The sequence below is a fragment of the Jaculus jaculus genome, chromosome 1, assembly GCF_020740685.1.
Source record: "Jaculus jaculus isolate mJacJac1 chromosome 1, mJacJac1.mat.Y.cur, whole genome shotgun sequence".
NCBI classification, from domain to species: Eukaryota; Metazoa; Chordata; class Mammalia; order Rodentia; family Dipodidae; genus Jaculus; species Jaculus jaculus.
Genome location: NC_059102.1, coordinates 141,212,642 through 141,239,762, shown reverse-complemented (window position 1 = coordinate 141,239,762; position 27,121 = coordinate 141,212,642). Strand labels below are relative to the sequence as shown.

The 27,121-nt window shown below is 54.3% G+C and overlaps 1 protein-coding gene across 2 annotated transcripts in view; it reads left to right on the top strand.

The window, feature by feature from the left end:
• The window catches only part of Col27a1 (collagen type XXVII alpha 1 chain), a 129,922-nt gene that overhangs the window by 90,341 nt on the left and 12,460 nt on the right, over positions 1–27,121 (top strand). For both annotated transcript variants that reach the window (XM_045141753.1, XM_045141752.1), the window contains exons 33-54: positions 640–693; positions 1,810–1,863; positions 3,351–3,404; positions 5,190–5,243; positions 9,085–9,192; positions 14,333–14,386; positions 14,503–14,610; positions 15,568–15,621; positions 16,447–16,500; positions 19,040–19,096; positions 19,209–19,262; positions 20,019–20,072; positions 20,331–20,384; positions 21,035–21,088; positions 21,170–21,277; positions 21,920–22,027; positions 22,779–22,886; positions 25,554–25,607; positions 26,361–26,423; positions 26,761–26,814; positions 26,941–26,976; positions 27,072–27,089. In XM_045141753.1, coding sequence (XP_044997688.1) covers positions 640–693; positions 1,810–1,863; positions 3,351–3,404; positions 5,190–5,243; positions 9,085–9,192; positions 14,333–14,386; positions 14,503–14,610; positions 15,568–15,621; positions 16,447–16,500; positions 19,040–19,096; positions 19,209–19,262; positions 20,019–20,072; positions 20,331–20,384; positions 21,035–21,088; positions 21,170–21,277; positions 21,920–22,027; positions 22,779–22,886; positions 25,554–25,607; positions 26,361–26,423; positions 26,761–26,814; positions 26,941–26,976; positions 27,072–27,089 — 1,416 coding nt within the window. The remainder of the gene's footprint in view (positions 1–639; positions 694–1,809; positions 1,864–3,350; positions 3,405–5,189; positions 5,244–9,084; positions 9,193–14,332; positions 14,387–14,502; positions 14,611–15,567; positions 15,622–16,446; positions 16,501–19,039; positions 19,097–19,208; positions 19,263–20,018; positions 20,073–20,330; positions 20,385–21,034; positions 21,089–21,169; positions 21,278–21,919; positions 22,028–22,778; positions 22,887–25,553; positions 25,608–26,360; positions 26,424–26,760; positions 26,815–26,940; positions 26,977–27,071; positions 27,090–27,121) is intronic.

The window sequence follows — 27,121 nt, the reverse complement described above, 5'->3', positions numbered from 1 at the left end:
TGTGGGGAGGGCGAGAGTGGCCTGCAGCTCTGGAGTGAGTCTTGGCTCATTTGCCCGACAGGCTGGATCCTTCCTGCCATTCTGTTGTGAAGATGATCTGAGAAAGTGGGGACAGGGCCCTAGCGTGTAGAAAGACAGGGGGAAGGGAGAAGAGGGGTCAACTGACAATGACCCAAACTCCCTGCAAGGAAGAAGGGGGCCTCAGGCAAGGCAGGGAAAGGACGGTGAGGGGGTAGGGGCTTGTCCTGTGGAAGATGTTCCAAGAATGGGTTTGGAGTGGGTGTCAGTATCCCTGGACCGGCTGGAGCACCATGAAAACCCTTTTATGCCTAGACAGGCAGGGAAGCGGGGACCGAGGGATTCCCAGAGGTGGCTCCGTTGAGAACAGGGCAGGGCAGGCAGAGGGCACGGTGAGCCAGGCTCTGGGGCTGAGCCTTAGGTGGGTGCATAGGAGAGCGTGGGCAGGCTGGGGGATGCTCACAAGATGGGGTGAAGAGAAGCCAGGTGCTGGGGGAGGATTACACAGTCTAGGGCCTGTGCTCCTGTCCGTCACTCACCGCGCCAGACTGCGTGACCCAGCCTCGCACCTCAAAGGAGACACAGGATGGCTTCTCCCAACATCTGTATTTCTGTCTCCAGGGCTCTCAGGGACCTCAAGGGCCAGCTGGTGCTCTAGGAGAGATGGGACCCAAGGTGAGTGCTGAGGGACCTTTGTCTGTCTTCTGCTCTGCTGGGGACATCCCAGCCCACTTTGCAGGGCTCTCACGTGCTGGTCAGTCCTCCCCTGGCCCAGAGAGATGGCATGGTATGGAGTTCTGCTGAGTGGAGGGCAGAGACCCAACAGGGAGGGCAGGACTGCGCAGGGCTCAGGGTGAAGAGTAGGAGCCAGCCTCTAGTCCCAGGACAGAATAAGGCCTTGGACTGGGGCTGCAGAGATGGCTCAACAGTCAAGGCAGTTGCCTGCAAAGCCTAACTATCCAGGTTCCACTCCCCTATATCCCATAAAGCCAGAAACACAAAATTGTGCATGCATCTAGAGTTCATTTGCAAGCCGGGTGTGGTGGTGCATGCCTTTAATCCCAGCACTCGGGAGACAAAGGTAGGAGGATCTCAGACAGTTTGAGGCCATCCTGAGACTAGAGTGAATTCCAGGTCAGCCTGAGCTAGATTGAGAGCCTACCTTGAAAAACAAACAAACAAAAAAATAGAGTTCATTTGCAATGGTTGGAGGCTCTGGTACACACATTCTCTCTCTCTCTCCTCTCTGACTCTCTCTGCTTACAAATAAATAATGAAGTTTCTTAAAAATGAAAAAGATTTAGGACTGTGTTAGGGGCCCTGCCCTGCCTTGTCCTGTCCTGTCCTGTGCGTGGCTGTGATTTCACCCCACTAGAGAGGAATAGCCAGAGACCCAGCCCACTAAGGGACCCCTTCTCACTCTCGCCACACTGGTCAAGCTGCAGTAGAAGGATGGGAATTCTGGGCCCTGCCCATTGTTGGCCTACCCCAACCCACTGCTCTGGCCTCATGAGACACAAATTTTCCCGAAGGGCTTTCTCAGGGCTCCCATGTGGTAAACCCCACTCATGAGCAGGCCGAGGATCCAGCAGCTTCGGTAGTCCAGAGGCGCTATTGGTCTGCCCCAACCTCGTCTGGCTAAGTCCCTGAAGCTGCAGCCTCTGCGGTGTGGCCTGAGCATGTCCCTCGTCTGCTCTGGACCTTGGTTATCCCCTCGCCTGGAGCTGGGCTTGGGGTGTTGTCCTTGCTGAAGGAGAGACTACCGATGTCATTTTCTTCATTTTCTCACAGGGACCTCCTGGTGCAGTGGGAGAACCAGGCCTTCCTGGGGACTCTGGGATGAAGGTGAGGTGGGATGACAGATGGGAAAATGACTTGTTGAAACCAGCTCACAGCTGGCAGCTACATCCTCGCCCTAGAAGAGAAGTGGACCTTTCTTGTACCTAGGATAATGGGGTCTCTGTGTCCTGGCTGGGGAGCTGGCCTGGCGTGGCCCAGTGGAGTGCCCAGTCAGCTTGGAGCCCCTGCCCTGCCCCCTGCCTGGCTATGTTTTCTCTGGCACCTGCCCAGGTCCCCTGCTGGGGTGGTTACCCCTGCCTGCCTGCGTGATACCATCTGCACTTCAGCACCAGTGACCCTCATTACCTGCCTAGACACAGGCATCCATTGATCCCTGGCCCTGGGAGCCAGTTCACGGTCTGTGGTCTGAGGAGGAGTGCCCTGCTCCCCCGGCAGGCCTGGGAGCCCAGCATCCCTGCTAGCGACAGAAGGCATGGCTGATGCTGGGCCAGGGGGCCACGGGGCTGCAGGACTGCGCTATGTGACAGCGTCCCTGCCATTCAGAGGGAGGGGGACCAGCCCTGTGCTGCCTGCCTTGGTTCTCCTCTGCCTTTCTTTGCTCAGATAGGAGAAAGACACCTGCATGTAAAGCAGATGGGACTGGATTTTTCCAGTTAGGGCAAGGCTGGAGCCCCGAGCGCCACTGTCTCCTGTGGCTACATACAGCAAGGTTTGCCAATCCCCAGATGAGAGAGACCCTGGAGGGGGGCCAGTGACATGTACTCTGGCTTATTCGTTCAGTTTCTCCCCTCATCTCGAGGAGAGTAAGGAAGATGTTTAGTCAAGAGTTGCCATCCGGCGGCCCAGCCGACGTCCGCTCTTCTGCTGCGATGATGCCTGCATAGGTTTCAAGTCACAGGAGCCCCTCCAAGTTTGGGCTAGCTGCTGAAAGACGATGCCTTTCCTTCAGGTGTTGGGAAGGAAAGCCAAACACGTTCAGAATGAAAATGTGCTTAGAACAGTGCCTCTTCAGCACGGATGGTGGTGACAGTGATGGTGGTGATGATGGTGCGCTGGTGACTGTCCACTGGTGGTGGTGGTGGTGACAGTGATGGTGGTGATGATGGTGATAGTGATGACGGTAGTGGTGACGTTGATGTTGGTGATAGTGTAGATGATGGCAGTGGTGGTGGCGATGAGGTTTATGGTGTCGTTGATGATGGTGGCAGTGATGAGAGTGGGGCTGTGCTGCAGTGGTGGTGATGGGGATGAGATGTTGATAGTGTTGGTGGTGATGATGTTGACACCAATGGTGATGGTAATGATGCTGGTGGTCGTGGTCCTTTCTGCCTGATACAGGAGCATCCAGTGTCCAGTACTGACTTCAAGCAGGGGCTCTGGTTGTCGTTTTATAATTTTTCCATTGTCCTTGGGAAGAAAGACTTTCACCAACTTCCCTTCACTCAGCCCGAGTCAGAACTGGGGACAGAAAGGGGAGGGGGATCTGGGGCTGCTGTCTCCACTAACATGGACTTGTGTTTGTCTTTTCCTAGGGTGACCTTGGGCCTCTGGGTGCTCCTGGCGAGCAGGGCCTCATTGGGCAGCGGGTAAGTTGAAACGCCTTCTCCTCATGGAACCCTTGGGGCTTTGGGGGAAAATTTGGGAAAAAGCAGTTTTTTTTTTTCTCTGCCTCCCCGAGTCAGCTATAGAAACAGTCCAGGAATGTTGGAGGCCCGGTCCGTTCTCTCTTGGTAGCCAGCATCACCACAATGGAGAGCAAACTGTTCTGTGGTTGCAATGTCAGGACACCACTGTCTGCTTGGTCTCCTCCTGCTCATGAACATCTTCACTTTAAGGCCCTGACTTAACTTGGATTTACCCAAGGCCTCCAAATGTCTTTAACCTCCAAATGCTTCCCTTGAAAAATGTGCTTGTCCTCAAAACCTTTTCCGGTTATCCGCCCCCTTTCCAAAAGCAGTCCACGAGACTTGCCTCACTGTGAAAAGCCCCGCCGGCCAGTGTGTCCACTTCTCTGAGCCGTGTGTCTGGGGGGACGTATGGCCACAGCAGTGTTCTCAGCACGTCGGTGATGGGACCCAAGAGTGACAGGGAGTCTGTGCAGTGACCGTCAGGGTGCCGAGCCTCCCCTGCCCGTCTCCCCGTTTCCCATCCTGCCTTCCTTGCAAGGCTTCACGCCACCCGCGCCCAGGTGTAGAGAGGCGGCACGCATGAGCGAAGTCAGAGCAAGAATGGATGTGGAGCTTGGAGCTCCAAGACATCCAGCTGTGTGTGGCCATCATGGTTTTCAGTGGGGTCCTCTTAGAGGGTTGGTTGAAGAAGGATCCTGGGGCCCCAGGGAGGAGGCTGAGTAGGAAAGAAACTCAGGCAAGTGCTCCTCTGTCGGCCACTCTGGGTCAGGCACATTTCCAGGGCCCTGGAGCACAGCACTGAGTAACACAAGACCTGCTCATGGAGCTTATGTTCCAGTGGATTGACTGGCGATGTCTGCCACGAGTATAATAGAAGCAGAATCTGCAGGCTTGTTATATCTTTGTCATCCCTGCCTCTGACCCGAGACCATCCCAGCTCTGACTCTAAACAGTACTGAATTCTAAAACCAGACGGAGGTGCAAATTTAGTTATTTACTTTTTTGAGGCAAGCCCGACAGAGTGGCCTTTTTTTTTTTTAATATGAGAGCAAGTGAGTGAGAGAGAGAGAGAAGGAATTGGTGTGCCAGGGACTCCAGCCACTGCAGTTGAACCCCAGATACGTTGTGCCACCTTGTGCACATGTGTGACCTTGCACACTTGCATAACTGTGTGTCTGGCTTACTTGGGACCTGGAGAGTCAAACATGTGTCCTTAGGCTTCTCAGGCAAGTGCCTTGACCACTGATCCATCTCTCCAGCCCAGGAGGTGCAAAGTTAATTTGACATCTGCTTGGAGATCTATACAGGATATTGGCATTTTTAGCATCATTTTCAAACTTCCTCGTGGAAATCCAATACCTGGCCTCACTTTCCTCATCCGAGAAATGGGGTTCCACACCTTCTTATTCCAGTTCCAGCTACCAAGTCTCAGATGGCTACCACCCATAGGTGCATGCATGCCTTTGAAGCAAGTGCTGCCAGCCGTGTTTTCCAGATAAGGGAACAGATGCCCTGAGAGTCTGCTTGTGTCACTGCTCATCGGTGATGAGTGACCCTTATCCTCTGGATAGCACCTCCTCCCCAGTCCAACCAGTGACCCCAGATACTGCTTCCTTGTCCCTTCCTCCCGTCTGTATATCAATCTGTTTAGTTCCAGGAGAGCCAGAGTAGGGTCCTGCCCCGTGGAAGGGAGCTAAACCCCACTGTTCACCTCCTCCGTGACACATCCTTTCTCCCCACCAGGGAGAGCCAGGCCTTGAGGGGGACCTTGGCCCCACAGGACCCAACGGGCTGAAGGTGAGTATAACTGGGTGTGCCTCTGGGGCAGGACCTGGGAGTCACTTCTTCCCAAGTTCTGGGATCCCGCAAAGCACTGAAGCCATCTGACTGTTGTCCAGAGAGGTTTCAGCAGGGACAGCAGTGTCCCAAGGTAACTGCATATCCTGCCCACCCATTTCTAGTTCTCTTGAGAATGGGCCCAGTTCCATCTCTGGTCTGCCCTTCTCCCCTGAAAATACCGGTTTCTCTCAGCTCAGGGAAGCCCCCTTAGACCTTTGCTGTACAAGGGTTGGGGCTTTGTTATCTGTTACCTTCCACACTTCTCTTTTAGAAAGTTCTGGTCACTACCACCATCTGTAATATAGGTAGAGTCAGGCACTTGAGTACCTGGTAGTCTGCCATGCCCCTGTGTGCCATTTCCATCAATGTTGCCTTGGAAGGTTCGATCTTTCCATGAGCAAAGAGACTCAGGGAAGTTAAGAAACTTGCTGAGGACACACAGGTAATATTGGCACACCCAGCACCCCAGTGGAAGCCAAGGCTCAGGGGAAGCATGGAATTACAGTCTCTGTGAGGGGAGGGTACAAACGTCTACCCTTAGCAAACCCTCTTCCTGCACGTGTTGCAAACGCTCACCTGAGCTGCAGATGGGCAGGGCTGAGTGGGAATGCCTTTTCACTCCCAACCGCCAACCCCACCTGGAGCTCAGGCCTGTCCCTGCCCCATCTTGGTCCAGCCCTGCCCGCATAGGTGGGTTATGCAAATCGGCTCCCCTTTCACTCACGTACCCTCCACAGGCTCTCACAAGCACACATCCCCCCGCCGCCCCCAGCCTTGATTTCTCCATCTCAGATCTCAGTTCCCAGGCCCTGTCCGCAGTTGCCCTGGGATCAAAGTATGGCTATGGTTTTTCTTGCAAGGTCGAGAGCTCCCCCTGTTGGCCACCTGTCTACAGGACAGCCCCCTACTGCCTCCTAGGAACAGCTTTGGCCTGGTGGGGTGCTCTGGAGCCTTTGACAGCCCTACGCTGTCAGTCCAGGTGCCTCTTGCACCTGTGGTGACGCTGATAAACCTGTGGCTCAGGTGCTGTGTGCACACTTCTGAACACCTTAAGGGATTGGTGTGAATGAACTCACTCAGTCCTCCAGCAATCTTCCCAGTTAGAAACGTTAGCAGCGCCTAATGGGGAGACCAGCCACATTTCTGCAGTCTCTACTTGGGGCGGGGCAGGGGCAGAAAGAAGAGATCCAGCTTGACTGCCATGCGTGGTCTGTCTCACCGTTCCTGCCTCTGGCTTCCTCCTTTACTGCTGCTTCCAAGCCAAGTGCATGTTCATCCCTGGACCAAAGTCCTCACCTGGATGCCCAGCACCTTCCCTGGTTTTGGTGTGGTCCCAGAAAGGACTGCTTCATATGGAGTGTTCCAGGACTTGCACTCGTGGCACCAGCTGACTCTCGTCTGGGCACAGCGCTGAAGAGTTGACAGTGGACTTCCGGGTGCTGCTCCTCTGTGCTGGTGGCAGTCACCCGTAATCCTTTGTCCGGTGCTCGCTGTCAGGCACTGTGCAGAGTGGTCTGCGTGGTGTCTCCCATTCTGTCAGCACAGTCAGTGATCCGAGCCCTTAGTTTGTGAATGAGGAGGCCAGCCAGAGTGGAACAGTGATTAAGTGTACTTAAGGAGGGAGCACAACCCAAGGTGAGAGTGACATTGTCCCCTGAACACAGGTCCCTGGCTCTCCCTGCGCTCTGTTGCTCACTGGCTAAGCGAGGTTGCCTGGCTCACCAATCTGGCTCCAGTTCTCCCATCTGTGGACTGAGGGTTGAGCCAGGCCACCTGGAAAGCTCTTCCGAGCCTTGGCCAAGGTCAGGGTACTGCAGGAGTCTTGAGACACTCAGGGCCCATCATTCTACATGGGGCCTACAGGCACACCCTGCCCAGCTACATGGAAGCCGGGAAGTGGGTAGGTGACTGAGCATCCCCGGAATGTGATTCTGTTTCGGACCTAGGCCCTGCCCTGGAGCAGCTCACCTGCTGCTGAGACAGCAGGCAGTCAGATGACCAGCAAGGCGCAGTGCCCGAGCCAGGGCAGTCCATGAGATCGCCACCAGGGCCAGCAGGGTCTCAGAGCTGGTAGTGCTTGGACTCTGAGAAGCACAGTGGGAGGGGACCCAGACATCACCCCGGTGCCCAGCTGTGCCCTGAGCTGGTCTGCACCTCAGTCCCCCATATGTGATCGATGGCTGGTCTCCAGGCTGAGCTAGAAACTGCCTGCAACTCCCCCAGACAGCCTCCTCTCCCTGCCCTCCCCACAGGGCAGCCTACAACGGGGTTGGGGGACAACGGGGCTCCAGCCATCCCAACTGTCATACCACAAGCCTCGCTTACTAGCAGAGCCTAGCTTCGTTCTCTCTGCCTCCCTGTGGGCTCAAACCTCTGCACATGGTGGTTAGCTGGCCTCCTAGATGTGACAAGCAGCCCCCTGCTTCCCCTGTTCTGCTTCCAACTTCTCCCTTCCTCATTCGGAGACCTTACATCCTCTCCCTCGTGGGCATCCCTGAGTAGTCACAGCTGAGTCACCTGCACATAGGCCACAGGTCTCCATGCCTGCTAGCCCTGTTGGAGATAGGCATGTGGCAGCCACTGTCCGAGCTATAGCTCAACCCCTTGCCCTGAAGGAGCTCTGCTCAAGGGTACAAGGGTGGCATCGTAAGACGACAGGGCACATGCAAGGATGCACCCATGATTTGTTTGCCAAGTCCCTTCATGAAGCCAGCCCCCACAGAGATCTAGAAACGCCTGTGCCTCGGGCTCTGGAAGCCTATGTGAGGGGTCCCTTTGCATGGACAGAACTTCAGGGGCCCAGCTCTACCGAGGTCCCTCGAAGACTTTGCTGCACTCACCAATTTGGAAGAATGCCTCCCTCAGTGCCAAATCCCAGGAATGGACCAGTGTCTCAAGGCCTGATGCTGGAGTGGGGATTCGAGGCCAGCTAGCTGGACTTAGCACTGCCTCCCTTTCCTTATTTCTAAGATAGGACCAAAAGAGTATCATCTGGGACAAGCACTCATGAGGTATAGAGGTCAGAACATGGTACGGATGTTGTAACATGCCATGCACGCACAAGACAGTATTGCCTGTGCGGTGAAGAGTGCGGGATGGGCAGCTGAGAGAGAGTAGGGCCCAGACACCTAAGGCAGAGATGGCCCATGCAGGTCAAGTGGATTGCCTCTCGCTGGCCTGGCTTGCCTCGAGGCAGCTCCGCATACTGAATGCCTCCTTGTCCTGAGCTGCTACCTGCTGATCCAAACAGTAACTTGGGGGTGGACATCACGCCATGCGATCCTAGCACCCAGAAGGCCAAGGCATGACAACCTCTAGTTGAGGCCAGCCTGGGCGACATAATATGAGACTCAAACAAGCAAGCTAATGGTGCTCCTCCAGACGGTTACTCGCTATTCTTCCTGGAGGGTTGACAGCGCAGCTTGTGACGATGGGCCAGGGTAGTCCTTGGAAGCTCCCAGGCATGATGGTCTTCCTGGATCAAAGTCCCTCCACTCTTCATCTTCCCTGTGTATCTTAAGTGGTGAATGTAGCCAGGTGTCCCAAAGTAAATCCCTCCTGGGACTCCCAGGGTGGCCATGGTCAGAATCCCAGTGTCTCTCTGAGCTAGCGGGCATTGGGAATGGGAGGGCAGAAGTAACCCCATGCTGGCCAGGCCATGTCATTCGCAAATCTTTGGCCAGTTCCTGGCACTGTATGCCATCCAAGGTAGCTGGCTGCGAGTCCTCCCATGCAGCCGGAGTATGAAACACTGGCATTTAATGTATTCTCTCTCTCCTCTTCCTGCTCCCCAACCCAGGGGGACAGGGGTGACCCAGGGCCTGACGGTGAGCATGGTGAGAAAGGCCAGGAGGGGCTGAAGGGCGAAGACGGGCCTCCGGGGCCCCCGGGCATCACTGGCATCCGGGTGAGTGTGCAGACTCGCCACACTGCTTTCTTCAACTCCTGGGACAAGCCTTGGCTGCACGTCGGGCCTCTGTCCGGGATGCTCTCCCTTCCTCCTCTATACCCACGAACTGTCATCACGGATATCTACCCCTGAGAGTTGTCCCTGGCGCCAGACTGGGCCCCCAGCCTCCCAGGGCCATGTGGAGTCCTCAGGGAGTCCAAGACCTCCTCTGATGTAAATTTATGGCTTTTATATCTGGCCCTGTTCCTGGCACCAGGGAGGTGACAGGCTGTTTGTTAATTGAAAACACAGAAGCTTTGCCCTTCGCCCTGGTAGATAGTTTATTCAGTCAGATCACGGTGTCTTCCCTGGATTGGTCCCCTCGGACTGAAGGGCTCCGCAGGTCCCTGACCCTGAGGAGCCTAGAACCTGGAGGAAAGAGAGGAATTGCCCAGCACCTTAAAGAATGTTTCCTCTCTGATGTGAATAGCAGCCCTGAGGGCTGGGAGGCTCAGAGAAGTAAAGAAGTCTATGCAAAGTCACACAGAGAGGAACAGATCGGAGCTGGGCTGTGCATGTGCATACTGTGTGTCTGCTTGAATCCAGGGCCCCAGCCCGGACTGTGAGGGTGCAGCTAGGTAGGAAAGAGAGCTTTCCAACATTTCACCTACGGCATGGAGTTTGACTCGACTCAGTAGCAGGGCTCGGGAGGGTTCCACTGTGGAGCAGGACTTGGATGACCTGGGAGTGTGGGGGTGGCTTCAGCGACCTGCCAAGCCCAGAGGATCCAGTTGCCTAGTCACCAGAGTGACAGACCTACAGTTACCCTATCTGAGCCAGCTGGGCCACAGTCCCATCTCCCTGAGCCAGCCACGTGCCTCCCCCTGCCCCAATGCGGAGAGATTCCTGTCCTTACCTAGGCCCAGTGACCGGCTTTTCTCCTGGTGGTTGAAGTGACTGACCTGGGAGGGATCCAGATTGGCCTGCAGCAAACTGGCCGTGGGAAAATATTTGTTTCCTAAAAATAGAACTGAAGTGCTACTCGCCCTCAGCATCAGGGGTGAGCTCAGCGTCCAGCTCGAGAGCACAGGCGGGGCGCCTTATTAGAGGCCGCGCCACAGGCTTGTCTCAGCCCTGGGTTGAGGGTGAGGAGGGCTTCAGCAGTGGGAATCTGGTCCTCCACCAGCTCGCTGTGTGACTTTGCACTTGCCTCTTGCCTTCTCTGGCTTCACTATTGCTGTGATGAAAGATTTAGGAAGAAAGTACATTAAGATCATTGTTGTTTATTTATTTATTTGAGAGCAACAGGCAGAGAGAGGGAGGGAGAGGGAAAGAGAGAGAGAGAGAGAATGGGCACATCAGGGCCTCCAGCCACTGCAAACGAAGATTCATGCGTCACCTTGTGCATCTGGCTTACGTGGGTACTGGGGACTCAAGCCTCAAACTGGGGTCCTTCTGCGTCACAGAGAAGGACTTAACCACCAAGCTATCTCTCCAGCCCCCCCCCCGCCCCCGCTGCCTGCACATTAAGATCATTTTTGAACTGCAACAATCTAGGCATGCTTTCTCTGTGTCTGGGCAGCAGCCTAGGTAGAAACATCCTTGGAACTGGAGCCCAAGGGTTGAACTTGGCTTTCTCAGCCTGAGCAACCAGCCCCCCCTGTGTGGCATTAGACAGATCGCCCCACATCTCTGAGCCTTGTTTTTTCTCAGCTATAAAGAGAAAACGAGGGCTGAGTATGTAGCACGGGTGGCAGAGTGCTTGCCTCGCATGCACAGAACCTTGGGCTCAGTTTCTAGCACTGCATAAACCCAGTATGGTTACGCATGCCTGTTGTCGAAAGGCAGGAGGATCAGAAGTTCAAGGTCATTCACGCTATATAGCAAGTTCGAGGCCAGCCTGAGATACATGTAAGAGAAGAAAGAAGAGCAAAGGGAGGGAGGGCAGGGGAGAGATAGAGGAACTTTGGACAGAATCCCTCTTACAAAGTGCACAGAAATGGGAGAGATTGGAGGAGGTGCCTGGAAGCTGCTGGTGGCGCTAGCACGCTGACGGTGGCAGCGGTTGACTGGCGTTGGCCGTGGAGGCGGTGCCTGGGCCGGCATGGCATGCAGAGGCCACGCTCAAGCTTGGCTTTGAGTCTCCTTAGCCTGCACGCATGTTGACAGTGGGTGTGAGGTCTGCATTTGGCTTTCTTTGGGGCTGTGGGACAAATGTCTCCGAGAAACAGTTGGTGACTTAAAAATAATATTTTACAAGTCATCAGGGTCTTTCCAGAAATGCACCCAAGGTCACATGCTACATGGTGATGCTTTGTCCCTGCGAGGCCACACATCCTCAGCGGTTGTCGGGTAACATGTGGTCTGGTGAGGCCGCCTTGGTTTCCATAAGCACTCTGAGGCGCGCAGTGACCAAACTACCTATTGAGGCATTTGTTAGTCCGTGCTCCTGTCATTAAGTGACACGTGTCTGTACATGGATGGGACCCAGAAAAGGTCCCCATCTTTGCCTCCGGCTTCAATCCTCTCAGGGACTCAGTCATTTTCAGTATCCTGCCACAGGGCATTCATAGCTGGAGGGGGGCTGAACTGGGGAATCCTACCCCCAGGGGGACATGGTCCTGTCTCCCTGCCCCCATGCCCCGTGCTGAGGTTTGACATTGAAGTGGCAGGGGACACAGTGTCTGGGCCATGGCAAAGGTCACGAAGAGTGCCAGTTTGGACAGAAGCAGGAGGTCTGGATGCTGCCTAGCCTGGCACTGCTCCACAGAAACAGAACGAGAGCTGCACGTGTAATTATACCTGCCAGGGCTGCCTCTCTAAAAGCTAGAAGCACACAGGCAAGATTGATTTAAAAACATTTGTTCAGACCATTAGATTCAAAATATTTCAATGTCTAACCAACATTTTAAACCATCATTAGGAGACTTTCTTGTTCCTTTTCTGTACTAAGTCTTGCCGATTCAGTGTGACAGCTGAATCAAAGCTGGCTACCCCAACTCAGATGTAAATTTTCTTGGAAATGCCTACTGTGTGTTTAGATTTCATAAAGCACTAAAAATGGTCATTCATAAATCCAAGGTTCTCTAAACAATACGTAAAAGATTTCTGGTAGTAGAATTGAGGATAAGCTTTTGTGTTTAGTTTTGAATTAAAGTTATGTAAGATAAGACTTCAGTTCCTGGGTCACACAGCCACACTCCAAGGGCAAAGCACCCATGTCATTTGGATGTCACATACTGGACAGTGACAGACCAGCCCAAGACCTGAGCATGTGGGGAATCTTGCCCAGAGAAAGAGCAGATTCTCACAAGGACTCAAGGGCCAGGGTAATGGTCTGAGCTTGGTCCCCAAGGCCACAGGATGTCTGGCGCTGTCCTTGGGGACAGTCACTTCCTAGTACACTGGGAGCCGTGTTGTGTATTGTGAGCAGACACTTCTTTGGCTGAATCAAAGCTGGTTTCCCTGAGTGTGTGTGTGTGTGTATGTATGTGCGCGCGCGCTTTCCATGCCCTCACCACTGGAGAGAACATTGTGAGCTCTGCCCTGGAACAGCTCAGAAACCACAAAGGGTCACCAACACCCTCTGGGCTGGCCAAGGTGTCTCTTTGTTCCTCTGAGACGTCCCCTTTGTGTCCCTCCGTCACAACTAGTCAAGCAAGGGGCTGTCACTGCCTTTATCCTCCAGTCTGTGCCTCTGTTAATGAAGCCAGAGGGACTGAATCAAACCAGTTCTTTCAGGCTTGCCAAGAGCATAGATGTTCATTCCAGCTTCTGCGAGGCTTGCTGTCAGGAAGTCATTGCCAGCCAGAAGTGCTGCCCAAACTACCCCACATATCCCAACCTAGTGGGTCCTGAGACTAGACGGTTTTCTGTCTGTCTGCCTCTTACATACTCCCTTACCCCTACTGAGCAATTTCTCTGACAGCTGGTGGGGTGGGGGGTGGGCGTGGCAGTCCGGGATGGCCTGTCAAAGGGAATGGCCCAGGGGTTCAGGAGGAGAGGGGTGGTCAGCTACCTTACAGCATACTACTCGTTGGGACAGTGTTCCAACCAAATCCGTAAGAGAAAAGGACCCTGATGGGGCACCTAGCCTTAGAGAGTATATGAAAGCCACAGGGACCTAGACGGGGCTGCTAGGAGAATGAATCGGGGCCTGCCACACACCAGTGGTGGCCTAGGTGAGGCCCTGCTCAGGGAATAGAGGGTTGTCATCTGGAACCTGTGAAGAGGTCTTAAGGTGCAGGGCCATTAGCAGGGTGCAGGGAGAGCTCGGTGCCGACGGCTGCTTCAGGAGGGGTACGAGGCGCCTGACCATGACCGCGAAAACAATGGAGGCAGCAGCAGATCCTTTGCTTGCAGAAGCCGCCTCTGTCGCTCCCGACACTCCCTGGCTGACACTGCTGTGGGTGTGCACCCACGTCACTAAGTTGAGTCTAACCCCTGCCCCACCCTGTGGAACACCATCTGTATTAGCAGAGTTCCGCAGAGGGACCAATAGCATAGATGTGTATCGTACCGGGGGCTTATTGGAGTAGCTTACAGGGCACAGGCATGGCAGTGCAGTGTCAGCTGTCTGCTGGCAGAATTGAAGAACCCAGCAGCTGCTCAGTCCCCAGACCTGGCACAGAAGGCCTAGAGGATTCCTAGAGAGCCGCAGGTCTTCAGTCCACACTGCAAGGCTAAAGACACTGAGTTCCAGGGTCTGCAAAGGGTAGCAACAAGAGGGTAGATGCATGCACAGAAACGGGCAAAAGGCACTGTGGCCTCTTGGAGCTTTGTGACGTATTGTCCACCAGAAGGCCTCCTGCTCTGGGGGAAGGTGTTCTCTTTCTGTGACTCCTTCCTGGAAATGCCCTCCCATCCCTGCCCAGGAGGTATAAATTACTATATATATGACTCTTACTTGCTTCCTGTTCAGATCACGCTGACAACAGAATTTAACCAGTGTAGCCATCTACTGTGCTGTGCCCACCACACAGAGCACGATGCCAACCAGGAAGGCAGGTCGTGCTCGAGGGCACATGGGGACAGAATGGCAGTAACATGGGTTTTGAACCAGCCATCTACCTTCAGAGCTAGCTGAGTGTTTGGGGTGCCTCCCTTGGCTTCCTCATTTCTCATCTCTCCCCTGCTGTCGCGCCTCCTGTTCCCTCAGGGTCCTGAAGGAAAACCTGGCAAACAGGGCGAGAGGGGCCGGACAGGAGCTAAGGTACAGTGTCCCCCGCCTGGCCTGAGGGCCACTTCCCTTTCTTCCTGTCTCCCTCCCCACTCCCCTGTTACTACATTCAGCAGCCACAAACCATCTTTCTTCCCCTTCCCCTGCAGGGTGCCAAGGGCTACCAAGGGCATCTGGGAGAGATGGGTATTCCTGGAGATCCTGGACCCCCTGGTACCCCAGGCCCTAAAGGGTCGCGGGGCAGCCTGGGACCAACGGTGAGAATGTGGATTGCGTGTGTGTGTTGGGGAGAACAGGATGTTGAAAGAGGAATCAGGGGCAGAGAGGCAGTGGGTCACCTGTCTCCGGCTGCTAGCCAAACCCTCAGCGTTCCTTGTCTCACCCACATCATGTCAATTTCAGACCCCCTTGGGAACTGCCAAAAGCCCAGCCTCCCCTGTGTACAGAGAGGCATGGCAAATAAAAGAGCGTGGTGGGTCCCTGGGGTTTTCTGTGGGCCCAGGTTATTAAAGCCCTGCTGGAGGGGATGCTAGCCCCCCCACAGGGCCTTTTCTCCAACAAGGACTTAGCCACAGGCAACAGATCCCTGGGGATAGGTGAAGCCCTGCAGGCTCCTAAATGTCCGGGTTATTTCAGGACTGACTGCCTTTAGGCAGAGAGCCCGAGGCTATGACCGCTGCAGGAAGACACCCTGGGGCAAGGCAGAGGAGGCTACATGGCCTCTTGGGATGAGCAGTCCTGTACCCTTTTGCAGGAGGTAAAGCTCCCGCTGTAGCCGTTTTCCTCCCTCCCTCCATGTGGCATCAATGGTTGGAGCTGGGGCGGAGATACACAGAAGCATCCCATTAGAAAGCGATTCTTCCCAGGAACCCGAGCCTCCGAGGACCGGCTAGAAGAGTAGGAAGGGGCACACTTGGAGTTCTCTGTGACCTTTGTTTTCAATACCACTGATTTAACTGTAAATACTTACAATTAAGCTTTAATAACAGCTGGGTTTAAGTGGCCTTAAAAATGTCCCTTACGTCTCCATGAGCCACAGAAGCCCAAAGAAAGGAAGGGCTGGTGGGGGAAGGGCAGGAGGCGGGCAGCCCTCTTTCCTTCTCTTCTGGTTCTGGCTGCTGAGCTGAGCAAAACGCAGCCTGGGGGAGAGGTCTGCCGTGTCCCCACTGTGGGAGTCACGCAGTGCATGTCACCAAGGGCCTCCTCTTTTCTAGGGTGCTCCAGGGCGAATGGGGGTCCAAGGAGAACCAGGGCTGGCTGGTTACAATGTAAGTAATACTACCTTAAGGAACCCTCTCTTTCCTCCTCTGGAATGTATACCTTCCTAGTTGTAGGGTCTTATAGCCCCAGGAGTCTCTGAGGCCTCTAGATGAGGGAGGGATGGGTAAGGCAGGGATAGAACCATGGTGATGGGGCAGACAGAGCACCAGCACCCATCCCAGAAGCCTGGGTCCTTCCTGCCACTCGAGGGTGCCTCGTCTGAGCTTTACTCACCCCCACTGGAGAGAACAGCCTTGAAACACGGTACTCTCAAAGTAGCCCTCAGTAGAAGTGCTGTGCCTACACATCCAGGAGACAGGGACTCAGAGAAGATGGGGCTTTGTCACAAGGGGCAGCAGAGGCTCAGCGAGGTTACAGCACACGAGCCAGACAAGGTTGGTACTTTGGGGATGAGATCCACACCTGGGCTGTGGAGGCCAGATCCAGGGGCTGTAGAAAATGAAGCAGGAGGCAGAGGGGAACAAGGGAAAGAACAAGGATGCCCCAGGTAAGAGGCGCTGGAGAAGGGATGCTGGGCAGGCGGTGCCAGCAAGCTGCCCTGTGTCTGTAGCCAAGAAATGACAGTGCTTTTGATGGCCCGGGCAAGGACAGCAGGCCCAGGTCACCAAGCTAGCAAAGCCCTTAGCGACGTGTTAGGGACTTGCAGGGCATGTCTGGAAGGCTGGGCCCAGAGAAAGCAAGATTGAGGGCAGAGCTGGGGCCCAGTTGTATAGACCAGTGTTTCCATTCCTGTGTCGCTATCCTGTGTTATTTTTCTCTCCCTGAGCCCTCACCTTTGCCTCATCGCTCCTTTCCATCTTATTTGCCTTTAGGGACACAAAGGCATTGCGGGACCCCTGGGGCCTCCTGGGCCCAAAGGCGAGAAGGTGGGTTTTGGGCCTTGAAGAAGGAACTGGTCCTTTTGTCTAGGGCCAAGGTTAGTTCTGAGGCCACCAGCACCTCGGAGCTGAGGTAATTGGGGGGTGGGGGGAGCTGTGAAACTCACTTACTGCTCACACCGTGGCTCCCTTCAGGCAGTCCTGGGGCCCGGTGAGCAAGAGCTCTGCGGCCATCACAACGGAACAAAGCAGAGGGCGCCCTTGCCTTCCTGGGCTCAGGGTCCCTGGGCGGAGAGGAAAGTCATGCTCTGGTGCATATGAACTTCAGCGTCGAAGCTGCCCGAATGAGCTCACCCAGTGGGAGGAGAAGGAGGAGGAGGAGGAGGGTCAGGGAGCCAGGAGAGGCCTCTGCAAGAGGGTGAGGAGCCTGGCAGTAAGGCACTAGAGATGTGTGTCCCCCCTCACTGGGGCCCTGGACTCCAGTGAAGAAAGAAAGTGCCAGAAGGAACTTTGCTGGTCATGTACCCTGCTCATTGCAAGGAACGCATGGAGGGCCCAGAGGTTCAAAGGATGTCCCCAGCCAGCATGGAGCCAGAAGTCTGAGTCCCCTTCCTCTGCCCCCTCCCCATGTCTCCCAGCTAGACTGCCTCCTAGCAGGCTCACCTCTGGCTCCTTGTTCCCTGGTCTCCCGAACCTTCCTTTTCTTTTGCTGACTCAGCTCCCCGCTAACTAAGTCCTGCTGTGGTGAGTCACACTGGCTTGGCTGTGCTCTCCCTGGGTCTCTCCTCAGCCTGGAGGCGTGTAGGCTTGCAGTCAGAGCGGCCACGCCCCGGCCTGGTCCACGGGGGACTGCAGAGAGCACCCTCAGGTCCCAGCCCAGCTTGCCAGCTCTGGCTCCGAGAGTAAGCTCAGAGGCAGCAGGAGCCAAAGCCCCCAGTGTGTCCACTCGGGACGAGCAGCAGCTCAGCAGTGGCTGCAAGAATGGGACCCAACCCCCACATGTGCCCCAAGACTGTCAGTCCTTGGCTCCCCAGGTGCCTGTTGAATGGGTGTGCTGGGATACAAGATGGAGCAGAACCTGCACAGACAGACATATTCTGACTCATGGGCCTCAGGACACTAGCTCAGCTCTCTGCCTACCCAGTTCATATGCTCCTGGCCTGAAGCTGGCCCCTCAAAACACAAACAGCCATGCATTGATAAGGATGAGGGATTAAGGTTGGGAATTTCCTCCATATTAGTCAAGCACATTGACGTACACTGAGATAGACTCTGACGTTGCCAGGTGACTTGATGATCCTGGGCTCATTGTTGATGGCTCTGTGGCTCCTGATTAACCCCCAACATACAGTTCCCACAGACTGGCTGGTGCTTGGAGAAGACAGCAGATTTCAGAGAGATACAAAGAAACCCAGCGTCATCCGTGGGGAGTGCTCTTCTTCCAGCATTTTCCCAGAACCCTCTGGTGTCATTGTTGAGCAGGATGGGTGGGGAACTGGACCTGCTGGAACTGGGCAGTGGTGGGGGAGCCCATTGACAGTATCAGGAGGGCGATGCCAAGCCCTGCTCCCTTAGCCAAAACCAGAGCCAGTGTGTGAGCCTGTCTGAGGACGCCCCCGTGGGGCTGTTGTCTACACAGGTGACCAGAGGGAGGGGGTAAGACTCTGGGAGCCAGGCCATTGGGCATTCCACTAGTTTTCCTGTACTCAAAAAACTGTGTCCCCACACCACAGGCAGGCCGGTGGCAGGGTGTGTGCCGGGGGCTAGTTTGGGCTTGATTCCTAAGTGGTCCTGACCTACACGCTTCCTGCCCTGGGCCTCAGTTAGTCCATCTCTAAGGTGGAGGCAGCACTCCAGACAACGTGCAGAATGGGCCTCGTGAAGTGCCTGGCACAGTCCACGTCTAGTGAACCCTGGTGGCCCTGAAGGCGCCCAGTCCCCTGACTCCTTTCCACAGTGGGACCAAATGGGTGGTCAGTGAAGCAGAGGCAACGCTGTCCCTGGGGCCACCTCTCTGGGCACAGCTGCTTCTAGACCCCTAGCCAAGTTCCACATGCCCTTAGCTGTGGCCTGTAGGAGCCAGAGCTCAGACAGACTGGCCAGCGCTGTGCTTATGGCTTGGGGATGTTCCCTTTTTGATACTCCCCAGACCTTCCTCTAATTCCTGTGGCATCGTTGGGGGCAGAATACCCTAGCTAAGAGCCCCCCGCCCAGAAGGGGCCCCCAGGGGGAATGACACTAGTTTGCCGGGGCTGCAGTTCTCTGAGCCCAGAGATGCTGGCCTGTGCTGTTCTACTCACACTGAACGCACAGCAGGCAAGAGGTCAACAGTCCCCAGTCCTGCGGCTCAGCCAGCCCTAGGGTGGCCTGCCACAGCCCCAGGGGTCTCTGTTCTAGACTCTGCTCCTCCCCCAGCCTGCCAGTGACATCCATGGGTCCTGCGTCACTGCTGTCAGTATAACTAACAGTGGTACTTTTAGTACCGGTCTCCCGTCTGCCTCCCTGTGGAGGCTCACTCCACCTCTGACAAGGTCCTTTCAGCCTAGAGTTCACCCTTTGCCTAAAGCTGGTTCTCTGGTATCTACAGGGGGAACAAGGCGAGGATGGCAAGGCTGAGGGGCCCCCAGGGCCACCTGGAGATCGGGTAAGTTCACCTTGGCCCCCTAGACCGCCCACTGTGGACAGGGGCAGGCTAAGCAGGACTGAAGCTGCTGAGAGGTTGCGGCCCATGCTTCCACATTGTCTTTGTCACTCAGGGTCCTGTAGGGGATCGAGGAGATCGCGGGGAGCCTGGGGACCCTGGATACCCTGTAAGTATCAGAGCTCTTCCTGTGGGCAGGATCAAGAGGGCCCAGGGAGGCACTGTGGGTCTCGTGTTTGCCTTCTAGTGTGGTCCTGGGCAGCCTTCCTCCTTTGGGGCCTTTAGTGTCCCCATTTGTGTCTGGGAACAGGTCTCCCAGCAGAAGCAGCAGTTGCCCCCCTATCTGTTGAACAGCCGTGTCATTGTGCCACCTACTTTGTAGCTAACTGCTCTGGGAAGACGGCTCAGCGGGGGAAGTGCTTGCTGTGTCAGCACGAGGACCTGAGTTTGGATCCTCAGCACCCACAGACGACGCTGGGCACGGCAGTGTGTGCCTGTCATCTCAGAGCTCTGCAACCTGACATAGAGGGTCCCCGGGACTGGGTAGCCAGCTAGTCTATCCTAATTGGTGAGCTCCAGGGTCATTGAGAAACCCTGTCTCATAAGAATAAAGTGGAGAAGCAACAGAGGAAGATCCCTAGCATTGACCTCCTGCGTACAGACATGAGTACCTGCACACACGTGTGCCTCCATACCACCACACACATACTAAAGAAAAGAAAAGAGAGAAGGAAAGGAAGAAAGGAAGGAAGGAAGAAGGAAGGAAGGAAGGAAGAAAGAAAGAAAGAAAGAAAGAAAGAAAGAAAGAAAGAAAGAAAGAAAAAGAAAGAAAGCTGAGACTCAGAGGACAATTACACGTGGTCAGGAAGAACAGGGATTCTTGGGCCCCTCAAAAAGGTCCCTCACCTGTCTCCTTTGCTTTCAGGGTCAAGAGGGAATTCAAGGCCTTCGAGGAAAGCCAGGCCAGCAGGGCCAGCCTGTGAGTGAGGTTCCTGTTGCACACTCCTTCCTGCCCTAAGCTTGGTGGAGCTCGGGAATGATAGAACTGACTCTTTAAAGCTTAAAGGAGGACATGGGGAGGCAGCCCTTTCTGGTTTCTCCTGCCCTGACCCTGGGGGCCTCCCTGGAGCCTACACCCCCAAACCCCTCCCCACCCTCCCCCTCCAGGCGGAGACTGGCCACCCTCCCCGGGAGAGAATCCTGGGGCTGCCTTGCGCCATCTCACCTTGGTTTGCAGGGGCATCCGGGACCCCGAGGGCGGCCGGGACCCAAAGGATCCAAAGGCGAAGAGGTGAGAGGGCTGGCTTCAGCAGGGAGGCTAAGGCCAGGGTGGGAAAGGGCTGGTCCAGGACAACATGGCCAGTGGAGGCAGGGCTGGGGTCACTGACCTCCACGGACTCTGAGGCCATGGAATAGGGCCTGCAGGAAGGGACTTCCTGCCTTAGGTCAGCCTGACCCAGCACAGCCAGACGCCACATCGGCCTCTTTACTGGGCCACGCTGGAGCAAGAGAGGCAGGCAAGGGACAAAGGAGAAAAGGAAAAGAGAGAGAGAAGATGGTCTTGGGGCAGACACAACCTGCCTTGGGCTCCAGGCCCCTGTGCCTCCCTCCACTAAGGCTGAGCCCTTTAAAGACCTTTTCCGCCATGTTCCCTTGAGACTTAGAGCCCCTAGGGACATCCATGCGCAGGATCGCCCTAGCTAGCTCTGTACTCTAGCTGAACACCAGGGCATGGGCAGCAAAAGGGAGCCAGAGACCAGAGCAGGACTGTGACAGCCCCAGGTGACCCCAGAGGCAGCTCTGGCCTTGGGCTTCCAGGACAATCAGTCTGCATGGCTTTCTTGGGAATCTCACCTACCCACAGAGCCAAGGAGCCTCTTGGGACCTTCTTCCAGGGCTTAGGGGGTCCCACTGACATGAGGCCCTTACTTTGTTTTTCAGGGTCCAAAGGGAAAGCCAGGCAAGGCCGGGGCAACAGGCCGGAGGGGGACTCAGGTGAGTGGCCGTGCCTTTGAGATCATCACTAGCCTATCTGCCCTCCTGGAAAGGCCTCACCTTCTTCTTCTGTACCCCCAGGGGCTGCAGGGACTGCCAGGGCCCCGGGGTGTGGTGGGGAGACAGGGTCCAGAGGGCGTTGCTGGACCTGATGGTCTTCCTGGCAGAGATGGCCGGACAGGACAGCCGGTGAGTAGGACTCGGGGTCATAGCGGGTGTCTCCATTTGCGACATAGGGTCAGAAGCTCCCACAGACCGTGGCCAGAGGAGGCAGTTAGGAAACTGGGATACTTTGGGGGTAGGCAGTCCTTTATCCCTTGAGACCCTTCTCCTTGATGCCAGCAGCACCTCAGTCACAGGGCCAATGCCCCACTGGGGGGTGGATGGAGCCACAGTGTTTAGGATGCTCCAGTCCCCAGTCACAAACACTCAGCCCTTCCTGGTCTGTGGTCCTACCCTCTTCAGCCTCATCCCCAGGCTGGGGAGACCCCCCTGCCTCCTGCTCCACTCATAGCTCACAGGAGTCCCAGCCAGACCCTCCTCCTCACCTTGGCTACCTCTTTCTTGGAGCACAACTCCCACACCGCTACCTTCCTTTTTGTATGAGAGAGAGAGAGAGAAGGAATGAATCGATGCACCAGGGCCTCCAGCCATTGCAATTGAACTCCAGACGCGTGCGTCCCCTTCCGTGCGCGTGCGACCTTGCGCTTGCAACACCTTGTGCATCTGGCTTATGTGGGATCTGGAGAGTCAAACATGGGCCCTTAGGCTTCGCAGGCAAGCACCTTAACCGCTAAGCCAGCTCTCCAGCCCTGCTTCCTTTCTTTACAGGGAGAGCAGGGAGATGATGGGGACCCTGGCCCCATAGGCCCTGCTGGGAGAAGAGGAAATCCGGGTGTAGCTGGCTTGCCTGGAGCACAGGGCCCCCCAGGATTCAAGGTTAGGTCCTGCTTCACTGACTCCCTCCCCCACTATCTGCCTTAATACTACTGGAACGGAGCTGCTTCGAACACTCATGTCCCTAGGTCCCATGATACTGACTTTGCCCCGGGATCCCTGCCCCCATCTTGACTCCAGTTTAAAGGATGGTTTATCCAGGTGGTTGTAATTACTGCCCCCTACTGAGCCGGCCAAACTAGCCGCACTGGCTGAGTTGCCCGTGCATGCCCTCTGGTGAGCCTTTGTGGAACAGCAGGTTGCTTGCTGCTGTTCTTGAACCACCTCTGTGGGAGAAGCTGTGACCCAGTCTGAGCCTAGTGCCAGACCCTCAAGGCAAGAAGGGAATGAAGAGCCCAGACATGATGCTTGCCTCCCCTAAGTTCAAGCTCTACTTGGGAAAGGGTTGGGAATTCCTACAAGGACAGCAGGGAGACAGATGATGACCTTGGCTCAGGGAGACCTCCATGGAGAAAAGAAGGGGAGACTTTATGGGAAAAAAAAATGTGAGGACAGACTTGGAGGTGCATCCTGCATGTTATGTTGGGATAGCAGAGGGATGCTAGAGTGACGAGAGAGGCTTCTGCTGGGGGTTCAAGGCTGGCCCACCCATCCCCATGCCTTCTCAGGCCTCCTCCTGTGATCTCAAGGGACCCTGTGGAATCATTGACCTGCTGCACGAGGACTCTTGCTCCCTTCCCTGGCTCTGGAATCATATCTTCCTTGACTGGGGATTTTTATGTGTTTCTTTAAGGGTGAAACTGGATTACCAGGGCAACTGGGTCCCCCTGGCAAGCGAGGAACAGAAGGTGGAACGGGGTTCCCTGGAAATCAGGGGGACCCTGGATCCAAAGGCCAGCCGGTAAGTAAGTCCCGAGGTATTCAATTATGTCCACTCACATTCACCAATCCATAGATACACTAGAGCACATGCGTGTGCATGCCCCCCCACACACCCACAGACATACCTACAATATATATTCCTGAACATACATGTACACGCACTTACATGAACATACACTCATGTTCATATATGCACCCATGGGCCAAGAAGCCACCTGTCGGTAACAGAAGCAGAGCAACACACCCTCTGAGTGCTGGATATTCATCCTTCTCAGAGAACGAAGGAGAGGGACTGAGGAAAGCCATGTGAGCACTCCACACAGAATGAGGAGCAGAGGGTCTCTGGAATAGTGCTTTTCCTGCCCCACACTGCCTTCCTTCCTCCTCTTATGCCTGGGGTACCATCCACCTTACAGGTGCCTGGAAAAAGAGGGAGAAAGGAACAAAGAACAGATGGAAGAGTAGAAAACAAATAGCAATTGGCCTCTCTGCCACAACTTAAAACAGTTTGATTTAAGTGGATGAAAAAGCAATAACCCAACTATAGTTTGCCACAAGAAACCCACCTTAGTGACAAAGACACAAATGAGCTAAAGTGGGAAGATATATATGCCGTGCCAACACACATAGAAGGAAAGCCAGAGAGGTGTTCCCCCTCCTTTCTCCTCTCTCTTTAGAACATGTGTGTGGTGTGCTACATGTGGAGTGAGCACATGTGTGTGCAGATATGCCTGTATACAAGGAGGCCAGAAGAGAACATCGGGTGTCCTTGGAGAAGCTAATTTAATATCAGACAAAATGGGCTTTGGAGTGAAGACTATTAACAGTGAAAAGGAAGGCTCTTTTGTAATGACAAAAGATGGCATGGGAATCCTAAATTTCACATGCCCAATAATAAATCATGAAAATACCTAAAGCAAAAATCTGACAAAACTGCAAGAAGGTTTCCATAATAACAAGTTGAAGATGTCAATATCTTTCTCTCAATCCGGAGTAGAATGGACAGACAGAAAGATATGCGTATAAGTATATAGACCAGTGTGACTTAATGGACACATGTAAGATGCACCCAGTGTCAGCAGGGGTATAAGGAACATTTACCAAGAAGGGCTGTGTTTTGGGCCTACAGAAACAATTTTATAAACTTTAAAACATTCAAGTAACAAGCCAGGCATGGTGGCACACACCTTTAATCCCAGCACTCAGGAGACAGAGGTAGGAGGATCACTGTGAGCTCACCGAGAATACACAGTAAATTCCAAGTCAGCCTGAGACCTTACCTTTAAAAACCTAAAAAAACAACAACAACAACAAAAAAAAAAACCCTCAAGTAACACAGAGAATTTTTTTTTTCATTGAGAACTTCAATATATGAACATACTGCAAATTTGTCATGTTCCCATCAGGTTATGTGTTTCTTCTCCCCCACCCCATTCCATGGGGGCCCTCCTCAGTGGGGTTATCAGTATTCACTGTGGGGTCATGAATTGACCAGCCAGTCTCTTTGGGAGGGATAATGAATGCCTCAGGATACTACTTCCCACCCTGTGGCTCTTACAATCTTTTTGTTCCCTCTTTTGCAATGTTTCCTGAACATTGGAGGGTGTGTTATAACCTCCTTTAGTGTTGAGCTCTCAGTAGTCTCTGGTTTTCTGCCTTGATGAGTTTTGAGTCTCCTCAGCATGTACCACCACCTCGCTGGAGGAGGCTGTCAGGCTAGCAGTGAGAGCAGCACTCATACTTGATCCTCCACTTCCTCTGTAATGTCTCCTGGGCCCTGGCAAATGTAAAAGAGATGATTTGCCTTGTGTTAGGCACTAGACTTTCTTTTCTGGTCATACTGATGAGTCTTGGTTCTCCCAGGTATATGGTGCCATCTGTGAAAAGCAGATTCTTTAACCAATAGTGTGAGTACCATGGATCAAAAGGACAAACGGACAATTATGAGACTATGGATGAGCATAGTTTCCCCTCTTAGCCAAAGAGCAGTGGAAGCAGCCCTCTGGGGTCTACAACCTTCTAAGTCATAGGCTTCTGGCTTAGTTCTCAGTACCAGGTATTAATTCCTTCCCACTCAGAAGGTAAATTAGAATTTTGAATGGAATGAAAGTAAAAATTGGCAGCCAGGGCAGCACTCAGGAAGTGTATGTAGCAACTCCAATCAATGGTGGTGCCAAAGACCGTCATAAGACACTAGGGAAGACAGAAATAAAGTCAGCAGAAGAAAGAAAATGATGATCAGAAATGTTCTAAAACTGGAAAAAATAAGAAAGCCTGAATAATGGATTTTTGGGGGAAGATCGATAAAATTGACTTAAGAAGAAATTAATAATCTATGTAGCCCTGTATCCCTTAAAGAAAATGAACCTATGGTTTCAAAACTTCCCATAATAACCTATGTAAAACATATATACATTTGTGTTTTTGAGGTAGGGGCTCACTCTAGCTTAGGCTGACCTGAATACACTATGCAGTCTCATGGTGGCCTTGAACTCAGGGCAATCCTCCTACCTCTGCCTCCCAAGTGCTGGGATTAAAGGCGTGCACCACCATGGTTCTGTCCGCCCCTGCAGCAGAGGGCACAGGCTCCTGTCCACTCCTCCCCTGAGCTGACTGGCATCTAGGCTTGGTGACTGGGCAGTGGTGCCCTTGTCCTGGCTTCACTCACTCCACGTCATCCCCACAGGGCGACTCTGGTGACATGGGCTTCCCTGGAGTGGCTGGCCTCTTTGGACCCAAGGTACGACTCCCATCCTCACCACATTTGTGGGTCCTTCCACCACCGTCCGTTCCCTCCATGAGTCTTCTCTGAGCACATGTGGGCTGGAGCCTAACTGGGAGTGGGTTTGCCATCATTCTGCAGCACACGTGTGCTCCAAGCCCAGGTCCGCAGTTTACCTGCTCTGCACTGCGCCCTGGCACATCAACACTCAGTCTCTCTGAAGCTTGTTTTCCCAATGTTTTTTTTTATATATATAATGACTTTTTAAAATTAGATATGGACATGTTTAGTATGTAAACATCACATGTTGGTGCCATCCTTTTCCTCATCCCTGCCCCTTTTCTGAAGAAGCCTTCCTCATTGGGGATGCAGGTCAACCCCATGGAGATTGTGGGCCATGCATTATGGAGCAGCAATCAGTCATGGAGGAGAGGCAATGTCTGTGCAAAATGTCCCAACGTGTGGCTCTAACAATCTTTCTGGCCCCTCTTCCACAAAATTCCCTGAGCCATTCTGGGAGCATTTTAAGTCTACTTCAGTGATTGTTTTTCTAACGTTTAAGTCAAGTACTGTTGCAAAGACCACAAACATAGGTCACCCAGCACTCTACCAGCATGTAGCTGGTGTCCACTAAAGATTTGGAGATGTGCAATACACTTTCCAGTGCCTCTTGGGTAAGATGAGGGCATAGGCTGGCCAGGGCCCAAGGGCAAGGGGGTGGTAAGGCCCTCCCCAGTAGCTGCCTGCACAGTCCTCCCCTGCTTCCCACAGGGTCCCCCTGGTGACATTGGCTTCAAAGGCATCCAGGGACCTCGGGGGCCTCCTGGTTTGATGGTGAGTGCTTTCCCTTCCTGCCCCAGCCAAAACAAAATCATCCCAAGGCAGCTATCCTCTGGTCGACACGCATCCTCCTGCTCCTGCGCTCTTGGAGCCTCCTCTATCCACAGTTCTTACCAGCTCCATGCCTTTGCTCGTGCCATCCCTGCCAGCAGGCAGCTCCCTCTACCCTGTGCTTGCAGCCCACCCCAGTACACAGGAATGGTTCCGGAGGTTCAGGGCCTAGCCTTGATTGAAAGGGTCTCCCTTCCATTCCCTTGGGACACTCAGCTGCCCTCCCCTCTGACTGTTCCCCAGGCCTGGAACGCAGACTCATAGCCTCTCTCTCCTTTAGGGAAAGGAAGGCATCATTGGGCCCCTCGGGATGCTGGGACCTTCAGGACGCCCGGTATGTTCTGGGGAAGGGCTGTGGGACCCCCCTGTCTTCATGGCACAGAGGTAGTCTGAGTTGGTTTCCTCATCTGGGAAATGGGACTTCTCTGAGCCCTGGCTCATCTGCTGCGGTTTGTTGCAGGGTCCGAAGGGTGACAGAGGCAGCCGAGGAGACTGGGTGAGTGGACAGGCCCTGTGGGGGTTGGGGTGAGCAGGCCATTATTCAGTGTTGGTCTTCTAACTCTCTCTTCCCCTGCTTGTGTCTTTGTCCAGGGGCTTCAAGGTCCGAGGGTGAGTGGGCTGGGAGCGAGAGCTGAGGGTGG